Below are 14,052 nucleotides of genomic sequence, written 5' to 3'. Positions count from 1 at the left end.
ATTTATGGAAATATGAAAATGACCATATCTAAGTGGTCACTTGTCAGAAAATATTTGTTTAAAGTGTTATAGTCTTCCTGGGGGTGTATATGAACAGATTTTAATAAGCTTTCATGTTGCTAAAATGCTGTCAGTTCCACTTTAAAGGGTACTTTGTTTAATATAACAGGCTTTTAAAATGCAATATTGGTGCACCATTTTTACTTAAAATATCAAAGGGATGCAAAATGCACTCTTTTTGTGTAACAACCCAGAAGGAGTCTTAACCTAGGAGTTTAAAAAAAATCTTTTCCTCTCCCTCTCTGCCAGTGGCCTTCCTGGTGGCCAGTGGCCCATTCACAAGCTATCTTATTTGCATTATGAATGACAGTGAGGGGAGCTAACAAGGTTATTGGTCTTTGAGACGCACGCCTGCGACCACACGTGGAAAAGGACCTACAGCAGTGAGCATTGGCAGAGGGACTGTGGCTCTTTATTCCACCCTTTCCAAGCGCTATGGGGCTTTTTTCAGACAGCACACGGTTTACTCAGGAGCTAGAAGAAAAGGGGCCGGACCGGGAGGTTGACTGGGACAGGGGGGTAGAGGGGCAGCAGGGTGGAAGGGTTTGCCTTTCAGCTCCTTTACAAGCCAAGTGAACCCTCATTACCCAGGGTCCTGGTCATTAGTGGGAGCCAGTGCTAAAGGCGATTATTTATGACCACCAGATTAGCCTATCAGATTGTCTCTAGGGGGAACGTGTCTGTCTATACCCCTATTGTGTCAATTGTGAACTTAAGAAAACTATTCACATCTCACAAAATGTTTTGTTTTTCTCTTTATTTAACTAGGCACAGCAGTTAAGAACAAATTCTTTTTTTCAATGATGGCCTAGGAACAGTGGGTTAACTGCCTTGTTCATGGGCAGAACAACAGATTTGTACCTTGTCAGCTCAGGAATTTGAACTTGCAACCTTTCAGTTCCTTGTCCAGCGCTCTAACCACTAGGCTACGCTGCTGCCCCAAATGTAGTGGCCTTTGCTGGCTCACCTGGAGTGTTTGGTGTATATCTCTGGATGAGTTGGGAAGTGTAAATGAGTTTGAACTGGGCATATGCTCTATAAAATTGACTTGTTTTATAGCTTTATTGCTGGGTACCTTTTAAAATCAGTTTTACTGCCCTCATAACTGTTTTTGATCAGACAGACAAATGTGTCCTCCATTACCACCATGTAGTCTTAGAAAGTCATATGACTTCAGCATGTTTTTTGTCCTCCCTCAGACTTCAATTTCGCCATGTACCCCCCATCGATGATCGCCACGGGCAGTGTTGGAGCGGCTATCTGTGGGCTTCAGTTGGACTCTGGTGACCAGTCTCAGTGGGGGGACAGTCTTACAGACCTGCTGGCCAAAATCACAAACACAGAAGTGGTGAGTGACCTGTCTTTCTGGTCAATTCTGACTTCAGAGAAAACGCCTTCAAATGTTTTTTTCTGGTTATTTTCTCAGCCTAATCAGTATGATTAAGAGCAGAGGTTGACGTCTACACAGAATCTTTCTCAGAAGCATTATTAATTTAGGTATATCTGAGTTCCTACACTTGCAGTAAAGTTCATTTAAAATATTTGAGTCAAGGCCTGTATGTGAGTCAAAGTTGAACCACCAGTAAAATCACAAGTCTTTGATCTCTTCAGCCAATCAGCCAATCCGGAAAAACCAGCCCATACAGAAATCCAGGCAGAATGTGGTGTTCAAATGCAAACTGAGGAAGCAGAGCCAGGCCAGGCGGCCCTCTGTGTGGTTCTGGGGGTAGAGCAGTGCCGTGGAGGGGTGCTCAGCTCAGTCCAAACACAGGCAGGCAGGCTGGGCCACAGCTGGCTTTCATCAGGTGGGGAGCTGGGGTGGGTTAGGTGAAGGAGGGCGGGTGTACAGGGGGGTGGTAAAAGTGCTGTCATTTAAAATTCCCTGATGGCAGGCGCTAACCTCCATTCTGTCGGTAGCTTCCTAATATTCCTTGGTCATGTGCATTCCTCCTCGTTTGAGGCAGGACTGTGTGACCCGAGGGCTTCCTGGCCTGACCAGAGTCCTTTGACCTGTAAGTCCAGTCGACCCTGCTGTGGCTGGCGGGGAGAGGAGACCTGGTGGCATGAGGGTGGGGGGCTGAGGCTGCCTGAGCTGCATTGGCCTCTGTTCTGGCTCTCTCCTGCTACTGCCAGACAGAGCAAGAGACAGACTCTGAGCTTCACAAGGCCTGTCCCGCTGTGGGAGAGGATAGGAGAGGTGGAGAGAAAGCTGTTGAAGTGTGAAAAGGGACACCAGCCAGTATCCCGCCTCACTTGTGATGGTTACCCACTCTCTCTCTCATGCCCCATAATGCATCTCTGCTGGAGAGGCTCCCTCCCCTGTGTGTGGTGTGTGACGTCGTGCTCCATAGCCGATAAACAACAAATGGCTGGCCTGAGCAGCACAGGCCCTCTGCTACAGTAAACTGGCCTGCCAGAGCAGCATTTTTGTGAAGAGGATGCTTGATTATTACTTCCCACTGGGCGAAAACTGGTTGAATCAATGTTGTTTCCATGTCATTTCAACAACAGAAAAATCTATGTGTTGACGTTGAATCAACATGGAAAACTGATTGGATTTGCTAAAAGTCTAAAAGGGAATTTTGTCATTTTTCCCCACAACTTTTAATCTAAATCCAAATAATTGTTTTGTTGATTTCACATTGAATTCACGTTAGTTGACAACTCAACCAAATGTAAATCAAAACTAGATGTTGAAATTACGTCTGTGCCAGTGGGTTAGCACTGCTCTGTCTATGGTCTCGCTATAAAAGCAAAAGAGGAATTTGTGTGTCATTTCACACTTACCCTTCCTTTTCCAGGTAGGGTAAGTGTGAAAGGCCGTCATTGTAAATAAGAATTTGTTCTTAACTGACTTGTCTATTTAAATAAAGGTTCAATAAAATTGTAATAATGAATTACAAAAATTCCAAGCTCAGCCACTTAATGTCAATCCCACACCTAGTGGCTACAACCACCTCAATTATATCAGTTTGAACGCAGTCATCAGTTTGGTATGAAACAGTGTAAGAGTGTACACACATTTGGTTTGTTGCTCCGGCTGGGGAGTTGGCACGGAGCTGGGATGGAGATGGCCAGGCAAAATATGAAGTAAAGTAAACTCTTGCCAGCCCGGCTGCTGATGCCAACACCAACCCCTGGCATCCCGCTGGCATATTTGGTATCCAGAGTGTGTGGTTTTCAGAGAGGACATGTGATAGGGCCAAGTCACCGTCTCACGCCGCCCCGGGGAATGTGTATATAGCCTTAGATACACCTGGTGTGGCACAGAGAGTGGTCAGTCAGGTACAGCAGCCCGGTCAGTGAGCCTTCAGGCCAAGCCATGATGGGAGAGGCTGGCGCTAAGGAAGAATTAAAACTTTGTTACTAGGAGGTTTCGATTGGTTGTGATTCCTGTAAGACCAAAGGGATTCTCTGTTGCTGGGCTACTGTCGGTTGTTTGCTGCTTCTGTTTTGATTCTCAACATCTAAGAAGCCAAAAGCATTGCCAGCGAAAGGTAGGACGATAGAAAGTGGATTGACATAAAAAGAAATGTAGCTCATCAAATGTGAAACCTTCCATTGAAGCTAAATGCGCAGAAGGTCCTTCTCTGTTATAACACGCAGCCGGCTGAAACAGGAAGAGAGGAAGGGGCTAGAAGACTGTTTCCACGTTTTTGTCTGCTTTGCTTGGCAAGCGTACACTCTCACTCTCTCCCGTTCATCTTTACTCTCGGAGTAGCTCACAGGACACCAGATACACACACGCCCCTGTCCTCCACACCCCCTTCATTCCTCCCCTGACCCTCTCCCTTTTCTTCCCTTCCTGCATCCCTCCACTCATCATCCACCCATCCTGACTCACATTGAGATCTTCTTTTAGCCAAAGTTGTTTATAATTTCATCTGGACGTTTAGTCTATTAAGCAATGATGTGTGTAATAATCTGGGTGTAACACAGAAATATAGCCAAAGGGAATGGTATAGCTCCTTGTGATGCTCAAACATGACATTGCTCAAAGCAGAGAGACAGAGACGCATCACATTTGAGCTCACATTGAGCTTGTGTACATGGGTTCATGGGTTGCTCTGACCACCCAGGGTATGGCATGATCCCCCTCCTAAACACAGACACACATGAACACGCGCACACATGCACACACACACACACAGACACTCTCACACACACGCACACACACAGACAGACCATGCTTTCTGCACAGAGTAGCACTGCCGTGTGTGGTACAGTAGTTAAAAAATGCCATGGTTTTGTCTGTCTGCTCAACTTCCTTCTTGAGGCTCTGTGATGTCACAATGGATGCAGTGTTTGTCTTGTGGTTCCTCCTCACACTGTTGTTTGAATTGTCAAAATAATTGTAATACATTTTTATTTATTTGGGTGGAGTTTAAGATATAAGAGATGGGGAATGGGGGCTCAGGATTGGATACAAAATTCCCAGTGTATTCCAAGTGCTGCCTTCCCTAGTATCTAAGTACCAAAAACCCTATCTGAAAACCATATTGGTGTTTTCAATAGTCATATTGAAGCCATTAAAGGTTCTCAAATTAAGCCTGTGGGCCTTGGCATGGGATCCAAACTGAAGCTATAAAGAGCAGCGTAGAGGGGAATGTCTTTTAGGATGTTAAGGCCTGCATTCTTGTGGTAAGACACAGGCAGTTCCTTTACATGTTTTGTGCTTTAGTTAATCTCGGAGGAGTAGATTTTTGGAGCACATGGCACATGTTGGTGGGAAGTTGGGGACCTCTGAAGCAGAAAATTGGGACGCTGGGCGGCGGTCGTGTTTCCTCCACGTCGGCGCAGCCAGTTTGCGACCATGGGAGACGCCCTCCCTGAGGCTCCTCCACATGTTAGTGCTCTTCCAGCCCTATTCCTAGGCCCCCTAACCCTCACACAGCCTTCTCACATCTGTCCACATCCAGGGCCACTATAGGTAGAATACATAATAAATATTGAGTTATTTAATATGAAGTGAGTCCATTTATCAGATACATTTGGCTCGTCCTCGATTGAGCCCAAATACAGAAATGTTATTATTTAATTAGTAATTCATTAATTATTTACAGAGTAATTCACTAGGATCATATATTTAGCCTACATAGTGCATTTTTGATTTAGCATTCATTTGCGCAAGGCTTTTCCTGGAGATTTTTGCATTGTGACCTTTGACACGGTGACCTTTCATAACTCAGCTCAGTTCAACTCCTAGGGAGCAATTCCCATGTGATAGGCCTCTGTTCTCATTTCACCAATGCAGCAGGCAACACTTGCCCAGGCCCAGAAGCCATTACACAGGTTCAAACCATGGCCCATCAGGTTTAAATTAGCTGTAAATGTCTAAGGAATGTTCCCCTCCTCACAAGACTAAAGCTTCTGGCTTTGGGGCTCTCTTTCTTATTTCCCACAGCCGCCCGGCTGTTCCAACAGAGCTAAGGGTGCATTACTGTTGTATACCACCAGAAGGCTGCACTGTCATACACTGCAAGCCATAAGCATAGTTATTACAGGGCAGTAATATTTTAATAGTCAGATCAGAACTCTTCCTCTCTAATACTTCCAACCTGAAAGCTGCATCTTGGGGCCACAGCAGGCTGAACTACTGGATATTTCCTCTGTCCCACACCCTTTGAGGCAGATTCCTAAATCCCAATCCTGTAAAAACAAATCAGTCAGTCCTCCTCTCTTCCTTTCCTTTCCTTTGGTCTCCTCATGTCCAATACATCATCTTCCCATCGTGGCGGATACAAGGTCTGAGGCGGGGGGGCTTAGGGGTGTTGAGAGGTTGCTTTCTCCGGAGGATTCTCAGGTACTTCCGGCTCTCTTTGATGCTGAAACCCGATCGGCCCGCTCTCAGGTGGATTCCATACAGGTAGAGACTGGCTCGTTAAAAAAGCACCACCTTTGTGTTCCCACAGGACGTGGTTGTAATTAACATAGCTTAGCTTCAGTACTAGGGCCTATACCTGTGTTTTCACCATTGTCAAGGCTACTGGTGAGTTGTGTGTGTGTGGGGGGGGGGGGGGGAAATGGGGGGATGGGGGAGGTGTTCAGTGCTGGGCCCTAGTGGGCTGAGGTAATGCTTGGCCTGGTCCTAATCACCGCTCAGCCGTAGCTCTCTGTCTGTGGGGGCAGGAGTCAGGGTAGCGGTCATCCAAATTCTGCATGGGCCCTGTTCCCATAGTAAAGCACTGTACAGTCAGAAAACTGGAGGTCTGTGTCAGTGTCACTTCTGTTTTGTCAGAGCCAATGATTTATATATACACTAGATGACTGACAGGGGGCGCTGTGTTGAAGCCTCGTGACTCCATCTTGGCACTCTCCCATCGTTGTAAAATAATATTTTGGAAGCTATTGAAATTAATTTGTTTAATGTCTACATTTGTTTTTGCCACATTTATTATATTACAGACACCTTAATGCATACTTTTAAATTTAATTGTAAGCTATATATACAAATAAAACATTGAAAAATATATAACTTTTTACTTAAATTATAATTTTTTGAAAGTTCTAATGTTACTGTCTCCAATACAAAAAAATAAATACTTAAAAAGATTATTATTATTTTTTTTATTTTTTTTACATTTAATTAAAATACTGTAAAATTCCATTCATTCCTATAAAGGACTGCTTTGATGAGGAGTGCCAACATGGCCGACCGGTGGCTTCAAAGCCTCTCATTGGCCATTACATAGCATCAGAAATCCAGGGTTTATATACATCGAGGGTAGGCAACTATAGATTCGAAGCTGATGGTCGGGGGAACAAGTAAGTTAGCCGTAGTTGGCTAGCTACCAAGAAAGGGATAAGAATGTTGCCAGCCAGTATGGCAATGGAACATTTAGAAAGAACGACTGGGTCGCATCCATATATACAGAACAAAAAGACTGAACGACTGGGTCTCTGGCAACTGAAACTATAGAATGATCAGCTGGCTTGGGTAGGAACCCTAGATTTGTGTTGGGACTATATCTTGTGGAAAGATACAAAAGTATGAATAAATTCATCAAAATATATTTTTTTATCAAAATATTTCAATCGTTATTTGAGTATGTTGGTAACCTGTTGTATAAAAGTGATAATGCCCTTGAAGCCGGTGTTTGGAGGATATATCGGCACGGTTTGCCAACACCCGTGCCAATATATCTTCCAAACACCGGCTTCTCAGGCATTATCACTTAATTGTACACTGCAAATTGACCACAACTAAGCCTGAAAAGAGATTATATTTTTGTAAATAATCATTTCATACCTTGATTACACTGAGACATGTTCACATATCTCAGATTTCCTCAATTAAACAATTTTTTTGCTGAATTCCTGGTGATTTTACACTATTTCTTAACCAAAAAATATACCCATATATATGGGGGACCAAAAAAAACAAATACATCATTGGTCAGGGCTGGGGTTATGGATTATGGAAAGGATATGTAACCTTATCAAATATCAGGCAGGTAAGTGGCTGTGACACAATATATCAATCCAGTAATCTATGAAATATTACATTGTTTGCTTTGGCTGTAACTTGGAAGGTATTAAATGTATACTGACATCTCAGTCATTCGCATCTCCTTTGTTGATAACTTCTTTATTGAGAAAATGTCTTACCTAGCTATCTTAAGATGAATGTTCTAACTGTAAATTTCTCTGGATAAGAGCGTCTGCTAAATTACTCAAATGTAAATCTTAAAATGTTTAATATTTATGTAGGTGTATATGTAAATGCACACACGTGTCATTTTGTCTGAGTCTGACTTTATTTACAAATTTATTTCCATCTCCTTGTGTACTGTGCACTCTTCATATATTTATGGACATGGTCTGTTTGGTTGTGTGTTGCAGGACTGTCTGAAGGAGTGTCAGGAGCAGATTGAGAGGGTCTTGGTGAGCAGCCTGCGCGAGGGGCGGCAGCAGCAGCAGCAGCAGCAACAGCAACATCAGCAGCAGGTCCAGCATGGCCCCAGCAGTAAGACCATGGACGAGCTGGATCAGTCCAGCACCCCAACAGACGTTTGCGACATCAACTTGTGAGCCTGCAAGAAGCAGTAGCACATCCGAAATAAGCAGCAAATCAACATTAAAAAAACAACAAAAAACAAACTACCCCTTGAAAAAAGTGCTTGCTAGTTTTTGTAGAGATTTTTTATTTTATTACACAAAAACATGCGCCCATATATTTTACGAAATCAAAGCTATTTTTAGACATAAAATAGATATCCTTTAAAAGCTCTGACTTGATACACGAAAGCTCAATGGTGCCTCAGATATACAGAAGGTAAGCCAAGCATATTTTGAGTTCTGTTTTTGATTGTTTAATCATAATAAAGTTATATTGAATAAGAAACCAATAGCTTAATAAGGCTTTTTAAAAAGTAGTGGTGAGTCCATTCAAGGCTTGCATATATGGGATCACATTTGGGGCAAGGTTTTTCTGTTTTGTTTTTTATTTTTTGTTTTGGTACATGTTAGTCTGCCTGAGATAGGAGCCCCATATGGGCTACACTGACCGTGAATGGCAGGGCTCAATATGACATGGTTTGGCTGTGTGTTGGTGATAAGGGGAGCACTTTGCATGAATTGCAGAGTATTGTGCTAAGAAAGAGACAAGAAGGGTCCCAAATCCAGGGAACAGCCAAGTATATAATAGTGAATTACATTATTATTATTATTATTAAGAAACATATTTTTGAATGAAGAGTAATAGACGTCAATAAGCTCTTTTTGTCAGGCTGCTTGTTCGTATGTGTGTGGGCATGCATCTCTGTGTGTGAGTGGGTTGGTGTGATTGCCATGTGTGTGTGTGTGTGTGTGAGTGTGTGTGTGTGTGTGTGTGTGTGTGTGTGTGTGTGTGTGTGTGTGTGTGTGTGTGTGTGTGTGTGTGTGTGTGTGTGTGTGTGTGTGTGTGTGTGTGTGTGTGTGTTGGAGCGTTATGGCTTGGCACTTGAGTGGGAAGACTAGACTGGTGATAAACTATGGAACAGGCAGGAGACAGGGATTATTTGCAGGGCATCTATGTTATATCACTGCCTTCAGTTAATATGCGTTGTCGGCCAACAGAAATCTGGGGATCTGAGTCCCCTTAGTGGGTGGAGGAACGGTGAAAGGGATGGAGAGAGAGGAGAGAGGGGTGGCTGTGCTCCTTCATTTTGTCTAAAAGAGTCAGCCGTGGACCCTCTGTTTTAGAAGTTTCATTTTGAGGTGTTTGTTTTTCACTGCCAACATACCAATCAAATATTGCCAGATAGCATTTGTATTTTCATGTTATTGTTTTGTTCTTTTGGAGTTATGGAAGGAGCTTCAGGCTGCTTAGTGTCAGTAAGGAGGAGTGTGTGCCTCTAAGTGGTGCCCTAGTATCTCAGATGAGAGGAGAGGGGGGATCCCTGTGGTGGATGGAAGGGGTTGGGGGTGAACAGGTATAGATGGAAAGAAAGGGTTTGTTGCGCTGCAGAAGCATGCTGCTGTGTAGAGGGAGGAGATGTAGGTGAGTTGCTGAAGGATACAGCAGAGGAGCCTAAAGGCCTCAAATTATATCTATCTGATTTCTGCGTTTTGGGCAGATCGAGGCCACAGATGACGAATTAGGATCAAAACCAGATTTTACGCTGCCAGCTCATTCATTGAGAATGAACTTTATTGGTTCATTAGAGGACAGAGAAATGTATTGGAGCAGGGGAAGATTTGTGATCATTGCATCTGTAGTCCCTCATAGTTGTTTCAACACGCCTATGATTTCAACAGCAAAGCACTTAGAAAACATGCTCCCCAAGGGACAAATGAAATGGTTACGGTGTGGGGGTCTATGGATGTTTTCTGCTTTCTTGTGAGCTTTTTCTTTGATTTAATTTGTAGGGCTGGTTTCCCACATTGAGGCCTAATACCTTACGATATGAGGACATTCCGATCGAAAAACATTCCGAAAAATGCAAGATGAAAGGGCCATCTGACCATTTCATGTGTTTTAGCAAATAATTAATGCCAATGCCAATTTCAAAAAGGCTACAGACCTTTATGATTTCAGTTTTATGATTTTGTTTTAGAAGTTATCACATTATGAAATATTTGTTATACTTGAATTTTCTATTCGATCTGCTTCATAGCAACAAAAAAAGTCACATGGGCGATGAACTATAAAGAAAATGTTACCATAACATCAGATTTTTGCACATGTTCTGAGGGCAATTGAGGTTTTCTTTCAAACAAATGAAGTTGGTCTATATTCAAGGCTACCTTATTGATAGTTTTGCTCGTAGAACCTGGCCTATTGTCTATGGAGATACCCCTGTGTAGCTGTCTCTGTGTGAACCCCTCTCCTCCCGAGTGATTGCTGCTTCAGTCACTTCATTGGCATGGGGTTCAATCAGTTACCCAAACGTCAGAATTAAACAAATTCACTTCCAAGACTGACAAGAGGGTACATCGCCAGCACAAGGTAGCTTTCCTTTGACTCACACAAAATTCTCAATGCTACATTTTAAAGGGGGCTTTGGTGTGTGTGTGCGCATGTGTGTGCTTGAGCGTTTGTTTGTGTGTACGTGAGTATGTGTGTGGTAGGTAGGTATGAGGGGAAGTTGAGGATTCAGTGTTTTAGCAGGCTACGTTTTTGAGAAACAAATCTTATAAACCAGGCCATCTTCAACCTCTCAACAAAACTAGCCCCTGTTCATCATTGCCAAGAATGTCAGCCTTTTTATTGTTTTTTGCAAGCTCTATTCTGAGCAAAGATGATGATTTGTTTCGTTTTTGGACTGTGTTAGGTTTGAATTTGTAAATACACCTCCTTAAAGTTGTGTTTGTTTTATTTTATGGGGTGTCCAGACCTAATGGCGTTTGTGGAGTGTTTGTAAGGGGTTAGATACTGTATTCCAAAGTGAAGAGAGATGGAGGTGGTGTGAAGACATCATAAAGTGTCAATATTTGTGTTGAGTTATTATTATTGTCTTTTTGCGCTGCTAAAAGCTATGATTTTGTTTCATTCTTATATATAAAAAAATAACATGACTTAGTTGTGATGTCACTTGAGTGTGCTGCTATTTTATAAACATTTGTATTATAATATAATTATTTTACCGCTTAAGAGATACATTCAGAATACTGAAGTAGATGGTAATAGAAGAACATGAAATAAGTATTCGACTGGAAATGTTCTTTGTACAGGTTGATTAGATAGCATGTTTTCTTTTCATTTTGATCTATTTTGCTCTCCTTTCTCGGTCACATTCTGCAAATGCGGTATCTCTATACCTCAGGTTTACTGGACAAAAAAAATAATATCTCAATACCTCACAACTCTACAGTTTTTAGGGAGCCTGGGAAGAGTAACAGTACAGTAGGAAGCACAGTAGTTTGTCTGTTGTGAAATGTACTGACCGTGTTGGGTGGCATACATGCAAGGCTCCCACCTGGACTTAAACCCTAGTGGATGGGACACAACAACCAGTCACCACTTCCTCAGTCAGTTTAAAGTGATACCTTGTTCATTGTGGTGCTAAATGTGAGATTTATGTGACATTCATTGCAAAGACAAATGTGAAAATGTCTCAAATATCTGATGAGTATATGGTTTGTACCAATTACATTGAATGTCAATAGATTTTGGTTCCTAAGCTTGATTTGATGAGCTTAGTTGATCTGGTATGTGCCAGGTTCTATTGTCTTGAAAACCAATACAAAATGGCTAAACCAATCAATCAAACACCTCACCACATACTGTATCTGACATGAGGAAGTGTGTTTCAACAGCGTGGATTTCTCTTTAGTTGTCCCCATCCACTATAAATTACATCATGTACCTCAGAAATGTCTGTTACACAACCTCTGTTCAATAAACTTCTGCTTTAAAGAGTGTGACACCATATCAGTCCAATGTTATTCTCACTTCTGTTTTCTTTTTGTATGTCATTATGGTTAGTGGAGCAGATTGTGAGATGTGATTGTGAACATACAGTGAGGTGAACATTAGAGGTTGCTGTAGTCATGAAACCAAAAGGACTGGGGAGATGTTAGTGGAGTGGAGCTGAGATTGTGTGGCGGGTGGCAGGCCACAGTCTTGTTTTAAAAACAAAAGCTAAGATGACGGACATCATGTCCAACCAAAACCAACCAAAATCTCCCATTAAGAACGTAGACATCTTAAATCAGTTGGATGGTAGACAAACAAATAAGGCGAATCTGGTTATTTCTGTTGCTTCCCCTGTATGACATCCTTTTAAACACACTCTAATCAGTCCAGTTTCAGGCAAGTGGGGGATTGGTGTCTGAGTTTGTCCTCTTACTCTGGGGCTCTAAGGCACTCTTATGCAGCTTGTTAGGCTGTTTTTTGGGGGGACTGGATCATGTAGGCCTTGTAAGTGAATACGTTGGTTTCAAAGTTCTGTATTGACAACATCTGTTTATGATTAATCAGCTCTATATTGGTCTGTTTGAAAGGATCAGTTAAAGTGTTGTTAAGGATCAAGGCAAGCTGTATGATCAATAAACTCACCATGAATGAAATCCAATCCAGCTCTTTTTATGATTTTGACAAATTGCTTTATTATCTTACTAATAAAATCTTCTCTCACTCATAAACTTTTTTTTACCCCCTTTTTCACCCCAATTCCGGGGTCTCCAATTGTTAGTAGATATTGTCTTGTCGCTACAACTCCCGTAAGGTCGAGAGCCATGCACTCCGAAACACAACCCAACCAAGCCACACTGCTTCTTAACACAGCGCTCATCCAACCCGGAAGCCAGCTGCACCAATGTGTCAGAGGACACACCGTAGACCTAGCGACCTGGTCAGCACGCACTGCACCCGGCCGGCCACAGGAGTCGCTAGTGCACGATGAGACAAGGATATCCCTACCAGCCAAATCCTCCCTAACCCGGACAACGCTAGGCCAATTGTGCGTCGCACCATGGCTCTCCCGGTTGCGGCCCGGCTGCGAAAGAGCCTGGGCTCGAATCAAATCAATTCAAGTTTATTTTATATAACCCTTCGTACATCAGCTAATATCTCGAAGTGCTGTACAGAAACCCAGCCTAAAACCCCAAACAGCAAGCAATGCAGGTGTAGAAGCACGGCGGCTAGGAAAAACTCCCTAGAAAGGCCAAAACCTAGGAAGAAACCTAGAGAGGAACCAGGCTATGAGGGGTGGCAAGTCCTCTTCTGGCTGTGCCGGGTGGAGATTACAACAGAACATGGCCAAGATGTTCAAATGTTCATAAATGACCAGCATGGTCAAATAATAATCAGGAGTAAATGTCAGTTGGCTTTTCATAGCCGATCAATAAGAGTATCTCTACCGCTCCTGCGGTCTCTAGAGAGTTGAAAACAGCAGGTCTGGGACAGGTAGCACGTCCGGTGGACAGGTCAGGGTTCCATAGCCGCAGGCAGAACAGTTGAAACTGGAACAGCAGCAAGGCCAGGTGGACTGGGGACAGCAAGGAGTCATCATGCCCGGTAGTCCTGACGCATGGTCCTAGGGCTCAGGTCCTCCGAGAGAGAGAAAGAAAGAGAGAAGGAGAGAATTAGAGAGCATACTTAAATTCACACAGGACACCGGATAAGACAGGAGAAGTACTCCAGATATAACCAACTGACCCTAGCCCCCCGACACATAAACTACTGCAGCATAAATACTGGAGGCTGAGACAGGAGGGGTCAGGAGACACTGTGGCCCCATCTGATTATACCCCCGGACAGGGCCAAACAGGAAGGATATAACCCCACCCACTTTGCCAAAGCACAGCCCCCACACCACTAGAGGGATATCTTCAAACACCAACTTACCATCCTGAGACAAGGCCGAGTATAGCCCACAAAGATCTCCACCACAGCACAAACCAAGGGGGGGCGCCAACCCAGACAGGAAGATCACGTCAGTAACTCAACCCACTCAAGTGACACACCCCTCCTAGGGACAGCATGAAAGAGCACCAGTAAGCCAGTGACTCAGCCCCTGTAATAGGGTTAGAGGCAGAGAATCCCAGTGGAGAGAGGGGAACCGGCCA

General features: G+C 43.3%; 1 protein-coding gene across 3 annotated transcripts in view; it reads left to right on the top strand.

The window, feature by feature from the left end:
• The window catches only part of LOC129862404 (G1/S-specific cyclin-D2-like), a 335,589-nt gene extending 323,032 nt beyond the window's left edge, over positions 1–12,557 (top strand). For all 3 annotated transcript variants that reach the window (XM_055934030.1, XM_055934029.1, XM_055934032.1), the window contains 2 exons: positions 1,260–1,408; positions 7,903–12,557. In XM_055934030.1, coding sequence (XP_055790005.1) covers positions 1,260–1,408; positions 7,903–8,091 — 338 coding nt within the window. In that variant the 3' untranslated portion in view covers positions 8,092–12,557. The remainder of the gene's footprint in view (positions 1–1,259; positions 1,409–7,902) is intronic.
• The last annotated feature ends 1,495 nt before the right edge of the window (positions 12,558–14,052 follow it).

Source organism: Salvelinus fontinalis, chromosome 9 (genome assembly GCF_029448725.1).
Source record: "Salvelinus fontinalis isolate EN_2023a chromosome 9, ASM2944872v1, whole genome shotgun sequence".
Classification (NCBI taxonomy): Eukaryota; Metazoa; Chordata; class Actinopteri; order Salmoniformes; family Salmonidae; genus Salvelinus; species Salvelinus fontinalis.
This window is presented reverse-complemented; position numbering and strand designations above follow the sequence as displayed.